This window comes from Pan troglodytes, chromosome 13 (genome assembly GCF_028858775.2).
Source record: "Pan troglodytes isolate AG18354 chromosome 13, NHGRI_mPanTro3-v2.0_pri, whole genome shotgun sequence".
NCBI classification, from domain to species: Eukaryota; Metazoa; Chordata; class Mammalia; order Primates; family Hominidae; genus Pan; species Pan troglodytes.
Window position 1 is genome coordinate 62,219,101 of NC_072411.2, and position 13,084 is coordinate 62,232,184.

The 13,084-nt window shown below is 39.4% G+C and overlaps 1 protein-coding gene across 15 annotated transcripts in view; it reads right to left on the reverse strand.

The window, feature by feature from the left end:
* The window catches only part of ITGB6 (integrin subunit beta 6), a 174,289-nt gene that overhangs the window by 68,486 nt on the left and 92,719 nt on the right, over positions 1 to 13,084 (reverse strand). For all 15 annotated transcript variants that reach the window (XM_024354918.2, XM_024354914.2, XM_024354917.2 and 12 more), the window contains 3 exons: positions 8,407 to 8,572; positions 7,005 to 7,166; positions 3,583 to 3,678 (listed from right to left, as the gene is read on the reverse strand). In XM_024354918.2, coding sequence (XP_024210686.1) covers positions 3,583 to 3,678; positions 7,005 to 7,166; positions 8,407 to 8,572 — 424 coding nt within the window. The remainder of the gene's footprint in view (positions 1 to 3,582; positions 3,679 to 7,004; positions 7,167 to 8,406; positions 8,573 to 13,084) is intronic.

Sequence of the window (13,084 nt, forward strand, 5' to 3'; positions counted from 1 at the left end):
AGCCACACAAGGACTTCAGGCTTATAGCATATGCGGCTGCTGTTTATGTTTGTTTATAGATCTAATGGCCATCAGGTGGGTACTTGCTCAGGGTGTTCCTTTTATGGCCTGCTAGAAGGCTGTGGAGCTTCTCCAACATGTTGGTCCTGAGACTGATGGCAGAGTGTTCATCTGCATCCAATGTGGGAGGGATGGAAGAAGGGACAGCCAGGGCTGCAGAAGTTTCTGGCAATGGTCAGGTGCCCCCACTTGCTCTGTGTCTGTGGGCTTCCTCAGTCTTAACAAGCGCTTGTCACGCAAAACTCCAAGTCTTTCTTTTGACCCAATTTTAGAAAAGATGAAGTGCAGTTATTGCAATTTTTAAATCATTTGACAAATATCTACTGAGAATCTACTGTGCTTCGAGAATTGGCCTAAACAGATGAGAAAGACCTGTTATTCTCCTCAAAGAGTTAATGATTGAGGGTTTTTTGTCTCCAGAGGAAAGGTCCCTTTGGCTGCATAAAAGCCTGCTTGTACTCCCCTTCTCTCATGTTTTAGAAACATTGCTTTGTGCTAACAGCCAAGAGATATTAATCAGTGGTCATAGAAGTTAGTGAGTAAACTGGAAGTACCAGTATACTTCTTGTTTACTTTCCAATTGCTGTGTTTCAGCATTACATCACAAATACCAGGTCATATAATAATTATTGCTATTAACTTCACTAAAGTCATCTTTTCAAGCCAGATGTAGATATTCTGAATAGCTATAGGATATTTTAAAGCCTTGGAAATAGCCCACAGTGATTAATAATATGATTCGACAATGTCATAAAGAATGTTGATTTAATTGCTTTTTATCTCAATAGCTTACTAGGAAAGAGAAGCTATTCAGATAAGACAGTTGAGGTTTAGTGGCCTGATACTATGTTAATGTAAATTAACAGTAAACATTTTAAAACTACAGAGGAAATATAAAAACTTTTTTTTAACTTGGGTAATTGAATCCTGATTCAAAATGGTAGTTAGCACTAGAATGTAATATACTACCCACTGCTCAGTCTATTATCATCATTATCTTTCGAACCCTATAATTGGACAAACAGGAAACTATTCATAATAATAAGTTTGTTCAAAAATATTCTGTTGGCTGGAGTCTGGGGTGCACACTACAGCCATACTGAACTGAAGCAAAACTGCTTACTTTATCCTTTTCACTGTTCATCTCTGTTACAACAATGTACAGGCACACTACACACCTGGGCGGTCCAAAGCATTCTACCACAATTACTAAAAAAAACAGTCATCTTTCCTGCATTCCATGAGTGGGCAACATAAATTTTATTTGCTGCAGACAGGGCCTTCGTTGAACCTAAACCTGTGTGGCCTGTGCAGGCAAGTAACTATGCTTAACGTGTAACTCGGGCAAATAATTTTCCTTCTGGAATTTTCATGAAATCTAACCACTTAATTGCTTTATTTATCTATCACTTGTTTTATTTTTCAGTGATTCTTCGGTAGCTACATTCCTTATATCGCAGTTATCCAAACATCAAATTGCACAGGACTCCTGCACATACAGGGCTCCTTCTAAAAGATGTGAATTGAAAGGCAACACAAGCCATTAGTGGACCGTTTTCAGTTTTCATAATCAATAAAATGGAAGATCAGCATTTTCATGCTGTGTGAAGGCTTCAAGGATGTGCATTGTTGCTGTTATTATCTTTAGGCCAGGCTGCTGCCTTCCCCCACTAATGCAGATGGAATGATGAGCCCATCAAAATAAAAATAAAACAATGAAACGGTTAGAGTCATAGAGTGGGTGGCTGACCTGGACTGTCATATGACCCCCTGAAAATGTCCCTTTGAATTTAGTGAAGGCTGGATGGTAAAGACCACAGATCATGACAGAACATAAATTCGCCTCATAATAAGATTAGAAGACAGGCAAAATCGATGTCCTGCTGTTACATTAGAGGCAGACTCTAATCTGGCATTTTCCTCGGAAATGATCATTTCCCTTGCAACGGGGGAATCATGGATGCAACTAGCTTAAATCCGACAGACTCTGTTTTGCCATGTAGTTATTTTTCATCTGCCTCTGTCTTTTTAATAGCGGTTTCGGGGAGACGTATAAATGAGTTGTGAGTCTTAAAGACTGTTACCAAAGTGAGTTATGGTAGTCTATGTTCACGATCATCAATCGCATTCCCCAGACTCCCCTTTGAAGAAAAGTTCTGTGCAACTCCTCCTCCCACTTCTAAACTGGAGCCTTGCTGTGGAGAAGGTGTTGTGACCCCCAGGGTCCTCTCACACTAGCCTTAAGGATCAAAGGCAGAATAGACTCACTATTGTATTTGGGGGTATTTAAAAAAAAGTCTCAACTGCAACTCTACTACTTAAAACCACTGGAAACAAATATCACATACTAAAAAGCCTGAAGAAAATGCCCATATCAGGTGAACCCACATGGTCTCTGCATAGAACACAGGTTTCAAGTATGGAGCTTGATTGCAAGGAACTTCCTTGGTTTGCAGCAGAAGGCAATCTGGCCTGGGAGTACAATACCCTCCTCTCATTCAAAATGCAAGATAGCATCTCCTGCTGGATCCTTTCTACAGAACCTGATGCAAGTTCATGGGGCTGTACCGTCCTTAGTAGTGATTGGCATTTAATCAAAGCCTTCTGTGACATAATCTCAGAGTTTCAGAAGCCCTGTGAAGTCACCAAGCAAGTTAAGAGGTCCTTTCAAAAGGAATGAGAGATCAAACTCTGTATTTAGGAGCATTTGACACTTCTGCATAGAAGGCACAGACTATTTAATTTCTCTGCATTATTTTTAGGGCCCCTGCTAAAGACTCCTTACTTCTCTGTAAAACTGCAGATTAGGAGTAAATCAATTCAGGGCATTTCGACATATTATTTTTCCTAGGCTGGGAAAAAAACCACAGAAATCTTTTGTATGTGCATATATCGTATTTTTTTGCAGTTTGCACAGTGGTTTGGGGACAGCACTTCATCTAATGAAACCATTCCCTTTTTGCAGTTGGTGCTTCCATTCAAACACTTGAGCTGCAAATCCAGCTGGTTTAAGGGATAAATTGTTTTTTGGCCCCATATAACAAGTTTTTTCCTTTAACTTTCCAATTCTCAATAGCTTGTGTCTCTGTGTGTGTCTTTTCTAAGTATCTAATTTGCAAATGCCAAAGAAGATGAAGTCAATTCTGCTCCCACTCTTAAGATTTTCTCTGTTCTCTGTTAACTCCCTCATTAGATGAAATAATTCAAGGGGACAGATAATAAATTTTCTTTTAGGTAGGCGGTCCTATATTTGTTGATACTCTCCTCCAGCATATCTGTTTCATTTCCTTAACTCAGTCTTTCTCATCCCACCTTATTAGCTCCCCATGCCCTACTGCACCTAGGTGTTTACAATTTAAATTGCAAGCAGTAAATGAGTCCACTTAGCCAAGCGCCCAGTACATTTGGTATGTGTTAATGATTATCTAATGGCCTTCCCATGTGTTAAACTCACAGAGTTAATGTTAAAGTTTCATGTCACATAATCTCCTTGAAGGAATTTCCCAAGTTATTTTTGCTTACCTCATATAAATGAACTTGTTCTTGAGTTACAGCGAAGATCAATAACACGTTGTTTTGTACCAGTTTATCAATGAGTTGTCCAATTGTTGGATATTCCTAAAATTAACATATATAATTTTGCATCATCTCAATAAAATAATGTAAATAAAGAAAGGAATATTTATTTCAAAGAGATCTTTCTGAGTTTGGCATTTCAATGCTCACAGGCATTATAGCTCTATCACTCTAAGTAAACAAATACACAATTAGCATTATTCACTTAGTTGGTTTAATAATCTTTTTCTAAATCTTATAAATCCAGTCAAGTCCTAAGAGTCAGTTCCTGTTGATGTGGTGTATCATGCTCTGCCACTTCTAAGAAGACCATTTGAAATTTATTTAAAGACTAACAGTGTGTCCTATTTTCAAGGGTGGACAAACATTTCTTCTCCTTCTAAGTGACACTTACCAGCAGGCTAGGAATTCTTCAGTCGAGGGAGGGGCTGTTGGACTATGATATACATGACTGAAGTGACTCTTGTAGCTCTGAAACTCCTATTGGAATTGGATGAGGTGGAATGAAGGTTGCTGAGGTATGACATACTATGGCATTCCCGTACTAATCCTTGGGTTTGGTTTTACTGCCATTTTAATATCACAAGTTGGTTGCATGGAATCCTGCAATATTTTTACAGGACAATTGAAAACTACATTGTACTTCTGTTCCATTGGCATATTTGTTCCCAAGTGATACGTGTACTTTATAAAAAATAAAAGAAGCTTAATTTTTAAATTGGAATATGGACTTTACTTTTCAAGTTTGGAAAATATTATGTGGCATTTGCCCATTATATGAATCTAAATGTGAATAATGTACAGAGGAAACTCAAGTGAGGTACTAGCCTGCTAACAATTAAGAATATGTTAATTATGACATAAGTAACATATGTTAATTATGACATAAGTAACATATGTTAATTATGACATAAGTAACATATGTTAATTATGTTAAGGGAGTCAAAGGGAGAAGTCAGCCAAAGGGAGGAACACTGATAAATAAGCCCTCCTGTACACTCATATGGAATATTAACATATTCTCAGTACTACTGGAGTATTTTCATCTAAAGCCTTTTTTAGGCACAAGGTTCAAGTTGAGAGAAAAGTGTAGTTTTGCCTAAAACACTGCAATAAATTACCCAACTGCAAATGGCTATGTCATATGTGATTTCCATCACATTTGGATTTTTATTAATAGAGATACCAAATATTATCCATTTCCTCTGCTTTTCAACTGCGTAAAAATCCTTTACACTGATGCCTAAATCCCTCCAGTGCCAGTCCCTCCTTATCTCCACGTGTTCCCACACTCCTTAGCTGCTGTGCGTGTGTAGCCAGGATCACACCACATAGTCCTTCGAAGGTGAGCGAAGCTGGTTTTCTATTTGAATCAGATCTGTTGGTTTAATTCCCACAACCATACTGTAAGTTCAAGGCCAGGAACCACCTTGTATTATTTTTTGGCCTGAGGAATCTGGCCCGAGTTTTGAGTACACAGGAAGTGCTCAGAGGACCCGGGGGCTATGTTGCAGGCAGGCATAGATACGGTCTCTGACTTCTGTGGATTTGTTGCAACTTATTCAGAAAGAACAACTTGAACATTTATTAGCTGAGAAGTTCATATTAGGCAATAAGTAGTGTTAGCTTTTATGAACTTGCCTCGTTCAAAATGGAGCTTTTTGTGGTGCTTTTGAAAAGTTGCAAGAAAAGGGTAATGAAAAGGGGATAAATTTTCCAGTTTCTTGCCCCTCACTGACTAAAAGACAACATGCGGCTATCCTCACTGATATTGTAATATGAAAAGGCAGAGTATGTGATTAAAGAATATACACATTTGGGGAATACTACTGATCAAATGTTTGGGGAAAACATTCATGTCGAAATTTAGAAATTTAGGTCAAGGAATAGTAGTGAGTAATGAACTGTTAAGAGTTTTTAGAGAATAGTTTTCCAATTGACATTAGAATTCTAGGTTCCCGTCTCCCTCTTTCTCTCCCCCTGCACCCCCACCCTCTTTCTCTCTCCCCCACCTACACCTCCACAGCATTGTTCTAAGAAGTCACTTAAATTCTCTGTACCATATTTCCCCAAGTGTTAAATGGGGAAAATATGACAATCTCAGACTGCTGCTTCAGAAATCAAATCTATTTTTTTTTTTTTTTTTTTTTTGGAGACGGAGTCTCGCTCTGTCGCCCAGGCTAGAGTGCAGTGGTGCGATCTTGGCTCACTGCAAGCTGCGCCTCCTGGGTTCACACCATTCTCCTGCCTCAGCCTCCCGAGTAGTTGGGACTACAGGCGCCCACCACCACGCCCGGCTAAATTTTTGTATTTTTTAGTAGAGACAGGGTTTCACTGTGTTAGCCAGGATGGTCTCCATCTCCTGACCTCGTGATCCACCGCCTCGGCCTCCCAAAATGCTGGGATTACAGGCGTGAGCCAACGTGCCCAGCCTCTATTTCATACATTAGTTGGCACCCACTGTGTTATAGGCACTGTGCTATCAGGAAACAGAGATAATAAACCAGGCCTGGACCTGAGGATTGTGCAAGAAAGACAGACAGATGTAAGAAAACATATTTCTACATAGAGATGCACAAGAACACATCTGCATATGCAACTGAAGGGAAAGACAATTGCTTCAGAGCCTGGCAGAGGTCAAAGAAGGCTCTCTGGGGGCAGTAATGACTGAACTGGCTTTTCAAGGATAATGAAGAGTTTCTCAGCAGGCTAGGAGGTAAGGATATTCCAGGCAGAGGGAATAACATGTGCACAAGCATAGCAGCCTCATGGTCTGTTCAGGAAAAGCAGCTGGATACATAGGGGTCTATTGAGGAGATCATGCATGTCCAAAGAGCTCTGAAATTTTTTCCTGGTTTTACAAGAGTTCGCTGTTTTCTTTGAATGTCACTAGCATTTTATAAATGACAAAAAATAAGCCAAAGGTTAACAAGCACCAACCAAGCCATACCTGACTAGTTGTTACCCATGGAACATGAAAGCATGGCCTGATTCAAGGACCATCATTCACTGCAAATCCTATGTGGCTACTGTTCTGGTCTGGGTCCCTCCTTTCTGAGGCTGTGGCTGAGAACAGAATGAGCTGCCTGTATTGCTTTACCAGCACCAGGCTTTTTGAGAAGTTGGGGAGGTTCTGGGATCATGGGATTCATAGCAGATCTAACTTCCCACATGTCCCACCATCCACCTGTGCTCCGGTGGGAACCTCTGAGGATGGTGAGAATCGAGCTGGGGCAACTTGTTAATCCCACATTAGAAAATGTGCACTGCTTTCACCAAGCGTATGTTATTTCACATGTATTACACTAGTTGTTGCTTCATTCTCCTACTTATAGCCCTGAAAACAGTACAGAGTGCAGGTTACACACCAAGACAGTTGACATGGAGTATTCATTCTTGCTGTCCAAGTGACAGAGCCCGTCATTAGGAATGACGATGCCTGCTAGTTTGCTGTCCATTCCAAAATGAGAATCAGCATCACTCACAAAGACCAGGAGGTGGAGGGAGTCATTCCGCCAGCCAATTTTTTCCTACAGTGAGAAAGAAACATTTGTGTGATATTGGAGGGAGGCAGGCATTTATTGAGTGTGGGTCAATTATGCTTGGACACATTTAGGTTATAAAAATAATATTGCTAGTCTATTTTAGCCTTTTTATCTATTGTGAATTGATAATATTAATGTTTTTAATAAAACATGAAATTCTGTGACATTTGCTTTTTCCTGGATAACATTTTCATATGATTTATGCTTCAGAAAAATATAGCTCCACTACAATCGGTATGCAGTTAATCTTGACTTTTACATAGTTCAATTATTTTTACTATCCAGCTTTCAATTCTCCAAAAAAATTGAGCAGAGGAGGTCATAGATGGTCCCAAATCCAAATTGAAGCCAAACTCATCAACATGCAATGTTAAAGGGGCTCAGAGTAAGCCTGTTTCATTAAAATGTCACCCAACATTTAAGCACATATTTCTCTTTCCAATGATGTCATCCAAAAATTTTGAACCTAATACAAGGATAAGAATTGCTTATGAAAGTATGGCCCGAAGGTCCTGTTAATTAAAATTGTCTGTTGTTGGTGTTTAGTAAAGCCCTCCCCTTTAATTAATATTAGTCCAGGAACTAATTGGGTAAAAACGCATCCTGGCTCTTCCATCCCACCTTATCCCTTTCCTTCCTCCTCTAATTCCTTGGCCCTCCCACCTTCTAGGAGCTTCAGCCCTGTTTATTTCCTGATATTTTTCATGAAGGGCTGTTGCCTAAAGACAGGGGAATAATTCTTGTGGATACTTGTCAGATAGTCAAGGAGGAGCAGTGTTCCTGTGATGTTGTAGAGACAGCAAACTTCCGAAGCTTATTGTTGGTTCAAAACAATAGCTATGTAGTCGTATGTATGAACATATACTGACTTAGAGCATTTTAACTTTTTAAAATAAATGTTCTACCCTTGATTTTTTAATCATGATTAATCCAAAAACTAATCTGATCTTGATCTTTGAAAATTAATCATGCATAGCTATTGTTTCAACTAAATTTTCCCAACACAATTTTCTTAGATTATTCAAATAGTAGGCAGAAAGGACAGTCCCCATTTCAACATGGTTTAATTAAACATTTGGTAAAAATTGTGTATTTTAAGAAAAATATGAAATATAGAAATTTAGAGATCAAAGGAAAGGAAATTAGCTTATCTTTTTGAAGTAGAATTATTAATAAGAGATGAATTTTATGTTAACAGAGTGAAACAGCACTCCCTTCAGCATACCTTACACACAGCAGCTTGCATAATTGCATCAAATCCACCTTCGGGTGTGTCAATATTAGCAGAAATTTTCTGATTCTTCACAATTTCATTGAATCTTTCAGCATCATTTGTCAATGGCAAAATATGCTTGAATCCAAATGTAGGTAAACAGAAGTATGGAATACTACTGCAAAAGTAAGATGCAAAAATACTGTTGATGAAATATGACGCCACACACAATTAATGGATCTAATAGCTTAGCAACATTCTCCTAAATGAAGATTAGTTTTTCTAAAGGGCCTGACTCTGCAACTCAGCTATGAATCTCACTGTTAAGGTTGTTGACATCATCCCCAACCCTTTCTATGTTGACCATATTAGCTGACACTTATTTAGAGCTTATTGTGTGTCTTGCACTGGCTCAAACTCAGATAACAGATAATCAGGTGATCAGACTCCAGTGTGTGTGTGTGTGTAATCACTACCTTCTATGGGCTCCCAACCAAAATTCACCACTAAGTTAATACAACGACAATTCCTTTGTATTCTGATATCTCAGGCTGTCATCAAGTGTGAATCACCCTGTAGCAAGACAAGAGAGGAATCTGTCTTCTTTTTCCTCTGCTCCCTCCTGTACTCCCAGGTCTGCCTGCCAAGGGCCCAACAATTGTAGCAGCATTCTTGATTTGAGAGTCCAACTCTACTGTGATTGAATAGGCCAGTCTAGAAATAAAACCACTGCTTAAAGTACAATGTTACGATGAAATCTGCACCAAAGATATTACAGTAGAACACAAAGGGCTGATCATGAGTTCAGCCACATCTTATTTTGAAAGCAAGTTTCTAGCTGTGCATGAAACTTTGGGCAAGTTACTCAACACTTCTGAGCTGTGGATTTTAAAATACGGATAATCGTATAGAGGAGAGGTTCTCCAACTGAGATCCCTGGCCCAGCATCATGAGCATCACCTGGCAAATTGTTAGAAATGCAAAATCTGAACCCCTACCCAAGACCTGCTGAGTTAGCTATGCTGGGGGTAGGCTCACTGGCGTGTATTGTACTAAGCCTTCTGGATGCATGCTAAAGTTTTAGAATCATTGGTGTAGAAGTGCAAAGAGACAAAAAGGCATAGCGCCTGGTGAGGGAATGATGTGCTGCCTGGGGATGAACTGATTGATTCTTAATATGGGCACATGTGGGGCCTGGGCCTTGGCTCTGCAGGTCCAGTAGCTTACTTTGTCAGCACGAGAAGGTGCATTTTTCAATGTTAGGCTTCAGTTCATCAAGTTCATCTGCCTGAGGTATACAGTTGATCTTCATTATTCACAGATTCTATATTTGTGAATTCACCTAGTTGCTAAGATTTATTTGTTACTCCCTAATTAATACTTGCCGTGTTTTCTGAGTCATTCGTGGACATGTGTAGACAGGCAAAACAAAACAACAAAACAAAAAAACCCAAAACAAAGCATCTCCCTATATGCACATTCCCAACTGGAATCAAACACGGTGGTGCTCTGCCTTCTTATTTCAGGCCTCCAACTCTAAGCCAGTGTCTTTTTCACGGTCTACATAGTACCACCTTTCTTTCATTTTTATGCTTTTCATGGATGGTTTCACTGTGTAAAATAGCCCCCAGGCATAATGCTGAAATGCTGTTTAGTGTTCCTAAGTGCAAGAAGGCTGCGATGTGTCTCATGGAGAAAATAAGCTGTGTGAGACAAGTTTCATTCAGGCATGAGTTATAGTGCCTTCGTCTGGAGTTCAATGTTTATAATTCAATGAGATCTATTACATGTGGCGTCTTTAAACAGAAGCACACATAAAATAAGTTTGTGTAGTGATTTGTTAATGAAAATGTGATAGCCAGAGGCTCACAGGAACCTAACCCTATATTTTCCTTGGGAGCAATGATTCAATATTCCATAATTCATTGCTTGGGGCAAGTTTGCGGAACATGACTACCATGAATAATGAGAATTGACTGTGTGTACAGATAGATCAGAATGATCATGGACTCTTTCACACTGAGTAAGGATGCTCTCACCGGGACCAGAATGCTTGTGCCTGTGAGTATCATCATTTTCTTCCTATCAGTAGACTTTCCTTGAAAGCAGGTGAGGTTTGGATGTGTCCCCAGGCTTCAGAACTAGGGGAAATGGAGGAACCCAGCACTGAATGGCATAGCCCAATATGTCCCAAGACGACCACCCCAGAATGGATGTTCTTGGTCACTTCTGACCCCTCCCCCATCTGTGGTCCACTTCCTCAGCTAACACAAATTTGAAAAGCTCTCGCAACCAAAGGGACTGGAAGCTCTGGAAGTGTGTTGGCCGAGGCTCTTGGATGGATGTGGCCCACACTGGCCTCTGTGACATCCCCTTCTCTGTCCTGCCCTAGCCCACTAGGCCTCTCTGTCCTTTCAGCTGCATCAATACACCTAGTCTACTGGGTCCAGGGGCCAGTCTGTTGCTTCCAGGTAATTTTTAAATTTCCTTTCCTAATTATTATGTTTAACTTTAACTCTCAGGAGACAACCTTATTCTCTTATTTTTAATATTGTTCATCAGGTTTCATTGAAACTCTAAAGTGCTGACCACAGACTGTATCTACCTAGCAGGATTGTCATGAGGCTTGAATGGGATCAAACAGGCAAAGAATACAGCACGATGAGCTTTTCAGAGTTAATGCATAATAAACATGATTGTCATTTCTTACATAAATCACTTCACACAGTCTAGAACAGACCTAAGTACAGATAATGGATTTGGCTAATGGTATCTCTAGAATAATGTTTTTTCCTGATTAAAATAATAAGGCAGGTTCATTGAAGAAAATTGGGGTTTTATATGAAAGTGTAAAGAAAAGAATCAAAAACATAAATTGTAATTGTTGTGAGATGAATCATAGTTTATTTGATCATCTTTCTATTGCTGAGCATTTATTTTGAACATTTTTGTAATTAAATAATATAGTGATCCTTCTACATACATATTTACAAACTATTCCATATCCTTGCTTAAAATAAATTTTTTGATTGTGAATTGCTGGGTTATCTTTTGACTCATATTACCAAACTCTTCCAAAAAAGTTTGTATCCATTGCCATCTGTGGTATTAGTGTACGGCATGGCATCATTTAAAAAAAAAAAAAACTATACTAGTTGATTAGCAAAAAATGGCATTTGTTAGTTTTAATTTTCATTTTATTATTACTAAGATTGAGTGCTTGTTTCTACTTATTAACATTTTGTATTTCTTCTTTTGTTAATTGCTAGCTGATATCCTTTGCTACATTTCTTATTCTAATTTAATTTTAAGAACCATCCTGGCCAGGCGCTGTGGCTCACGCCTGTAATCCCAGCACTTTGGGAGCCGGAGGTGGGCGGATCATGAGGTCAGGAGATAGAGACCATCCTGGCTAACATGGTGAAACCCCATCTCTACTGAAAAAAAATACAAAAAAATTAGCCCGGGGTGGTGGTGGGTGCCTGTAGTCCCAGCTACTCAGGAGGCTGAGGCAGGAGAATGGCGTGAACCCGGGAGGTGGAGCTTGCAGTGAGCCCAGATCATGCCACTGCACTCCAGCCTGGGCGATAGAGCAAGATTCTGTCTCAAAAAAAAAAAAAAAAAAAAAAAGAACCATCCTAAAAATATTAAATTTTTTTCTTTGTAGTTTGTCTTTTAATTTTGTTCATGATGTTTTTGGATATATATCTTAAAAGTTTTGATGCAGTCAAACTTCTTCCCACCTTCAAATCTAAGATGCATTTTTAAAGTGTGATATAAGAAAGGAGCCTGATTTTTTTCAAAATATTTAACTTGTTAAATGACAATAATGCAGTATATTTCTTAATTGCCCTTAGAGCACTTGAAGTAGCTGTGGGTGGTAGAAAATACATTGGATTTAGAATAAAAAGAGCGAACAGTTATCTATCTTATTTTTTTGGAGATGGAGTCTCACTCTGTCACCCAGGCTGGAGTGCAGTGGCATGATCTCGGCTCACTGCAACCTCTGCCTCTAGGTTCAAGCCATTCTCCTGCCTCAGCCTCCCAAGTAGCTGGGATTACAGGCTCACGCCACCATGCCCAGCTAAGTTTTGTATTTTTAGTAGAGATGGGGTTTTACCATGTTGGCCAGGCTGGTCTCGAGCTCCTGACCTCAAGTGATGCACCCACCTTGGCATCCCAAAGTGCTGCGAGTACAGGCGTGCACCACTGTGCCCGGCCAGTTATCTATCTTTGGGCAAGTTATTCAACACCACTGGCCTCAGTGTCTTCCTCCATAAAATGGGAATGATCATAATATCTATTTCACAAAGTTGCCATGACGATTATATGAGATAAAAAGTATGTAATCATGTTAGGTACACCATTGTGCCTGGGACCTAACTATTCTTGGAAATTGTTTAATCTATTATTTGGGGCTACTGGTTCATACCATACCGAAATGACATTTGAGCATCTTCCAGATCCACAGAAGTAGCAGTCCTATTTTTTGTGAGAGATTTGCATCTTTGTTGGTTAGAATTATCTGCTATGTAGATTTTACTAGAACTCTGTGCCTTTGGAAAGTGGAATGAAATTTTAATTTAACTCACTAAAGAAATTCAAGTGATAGGAGAGCTAAAGCAAAAGAGAATGTCAGAGATGGCTCACGCCAGGGAATTTTGAGTGCAGATTGCCCATGTTTTGATCA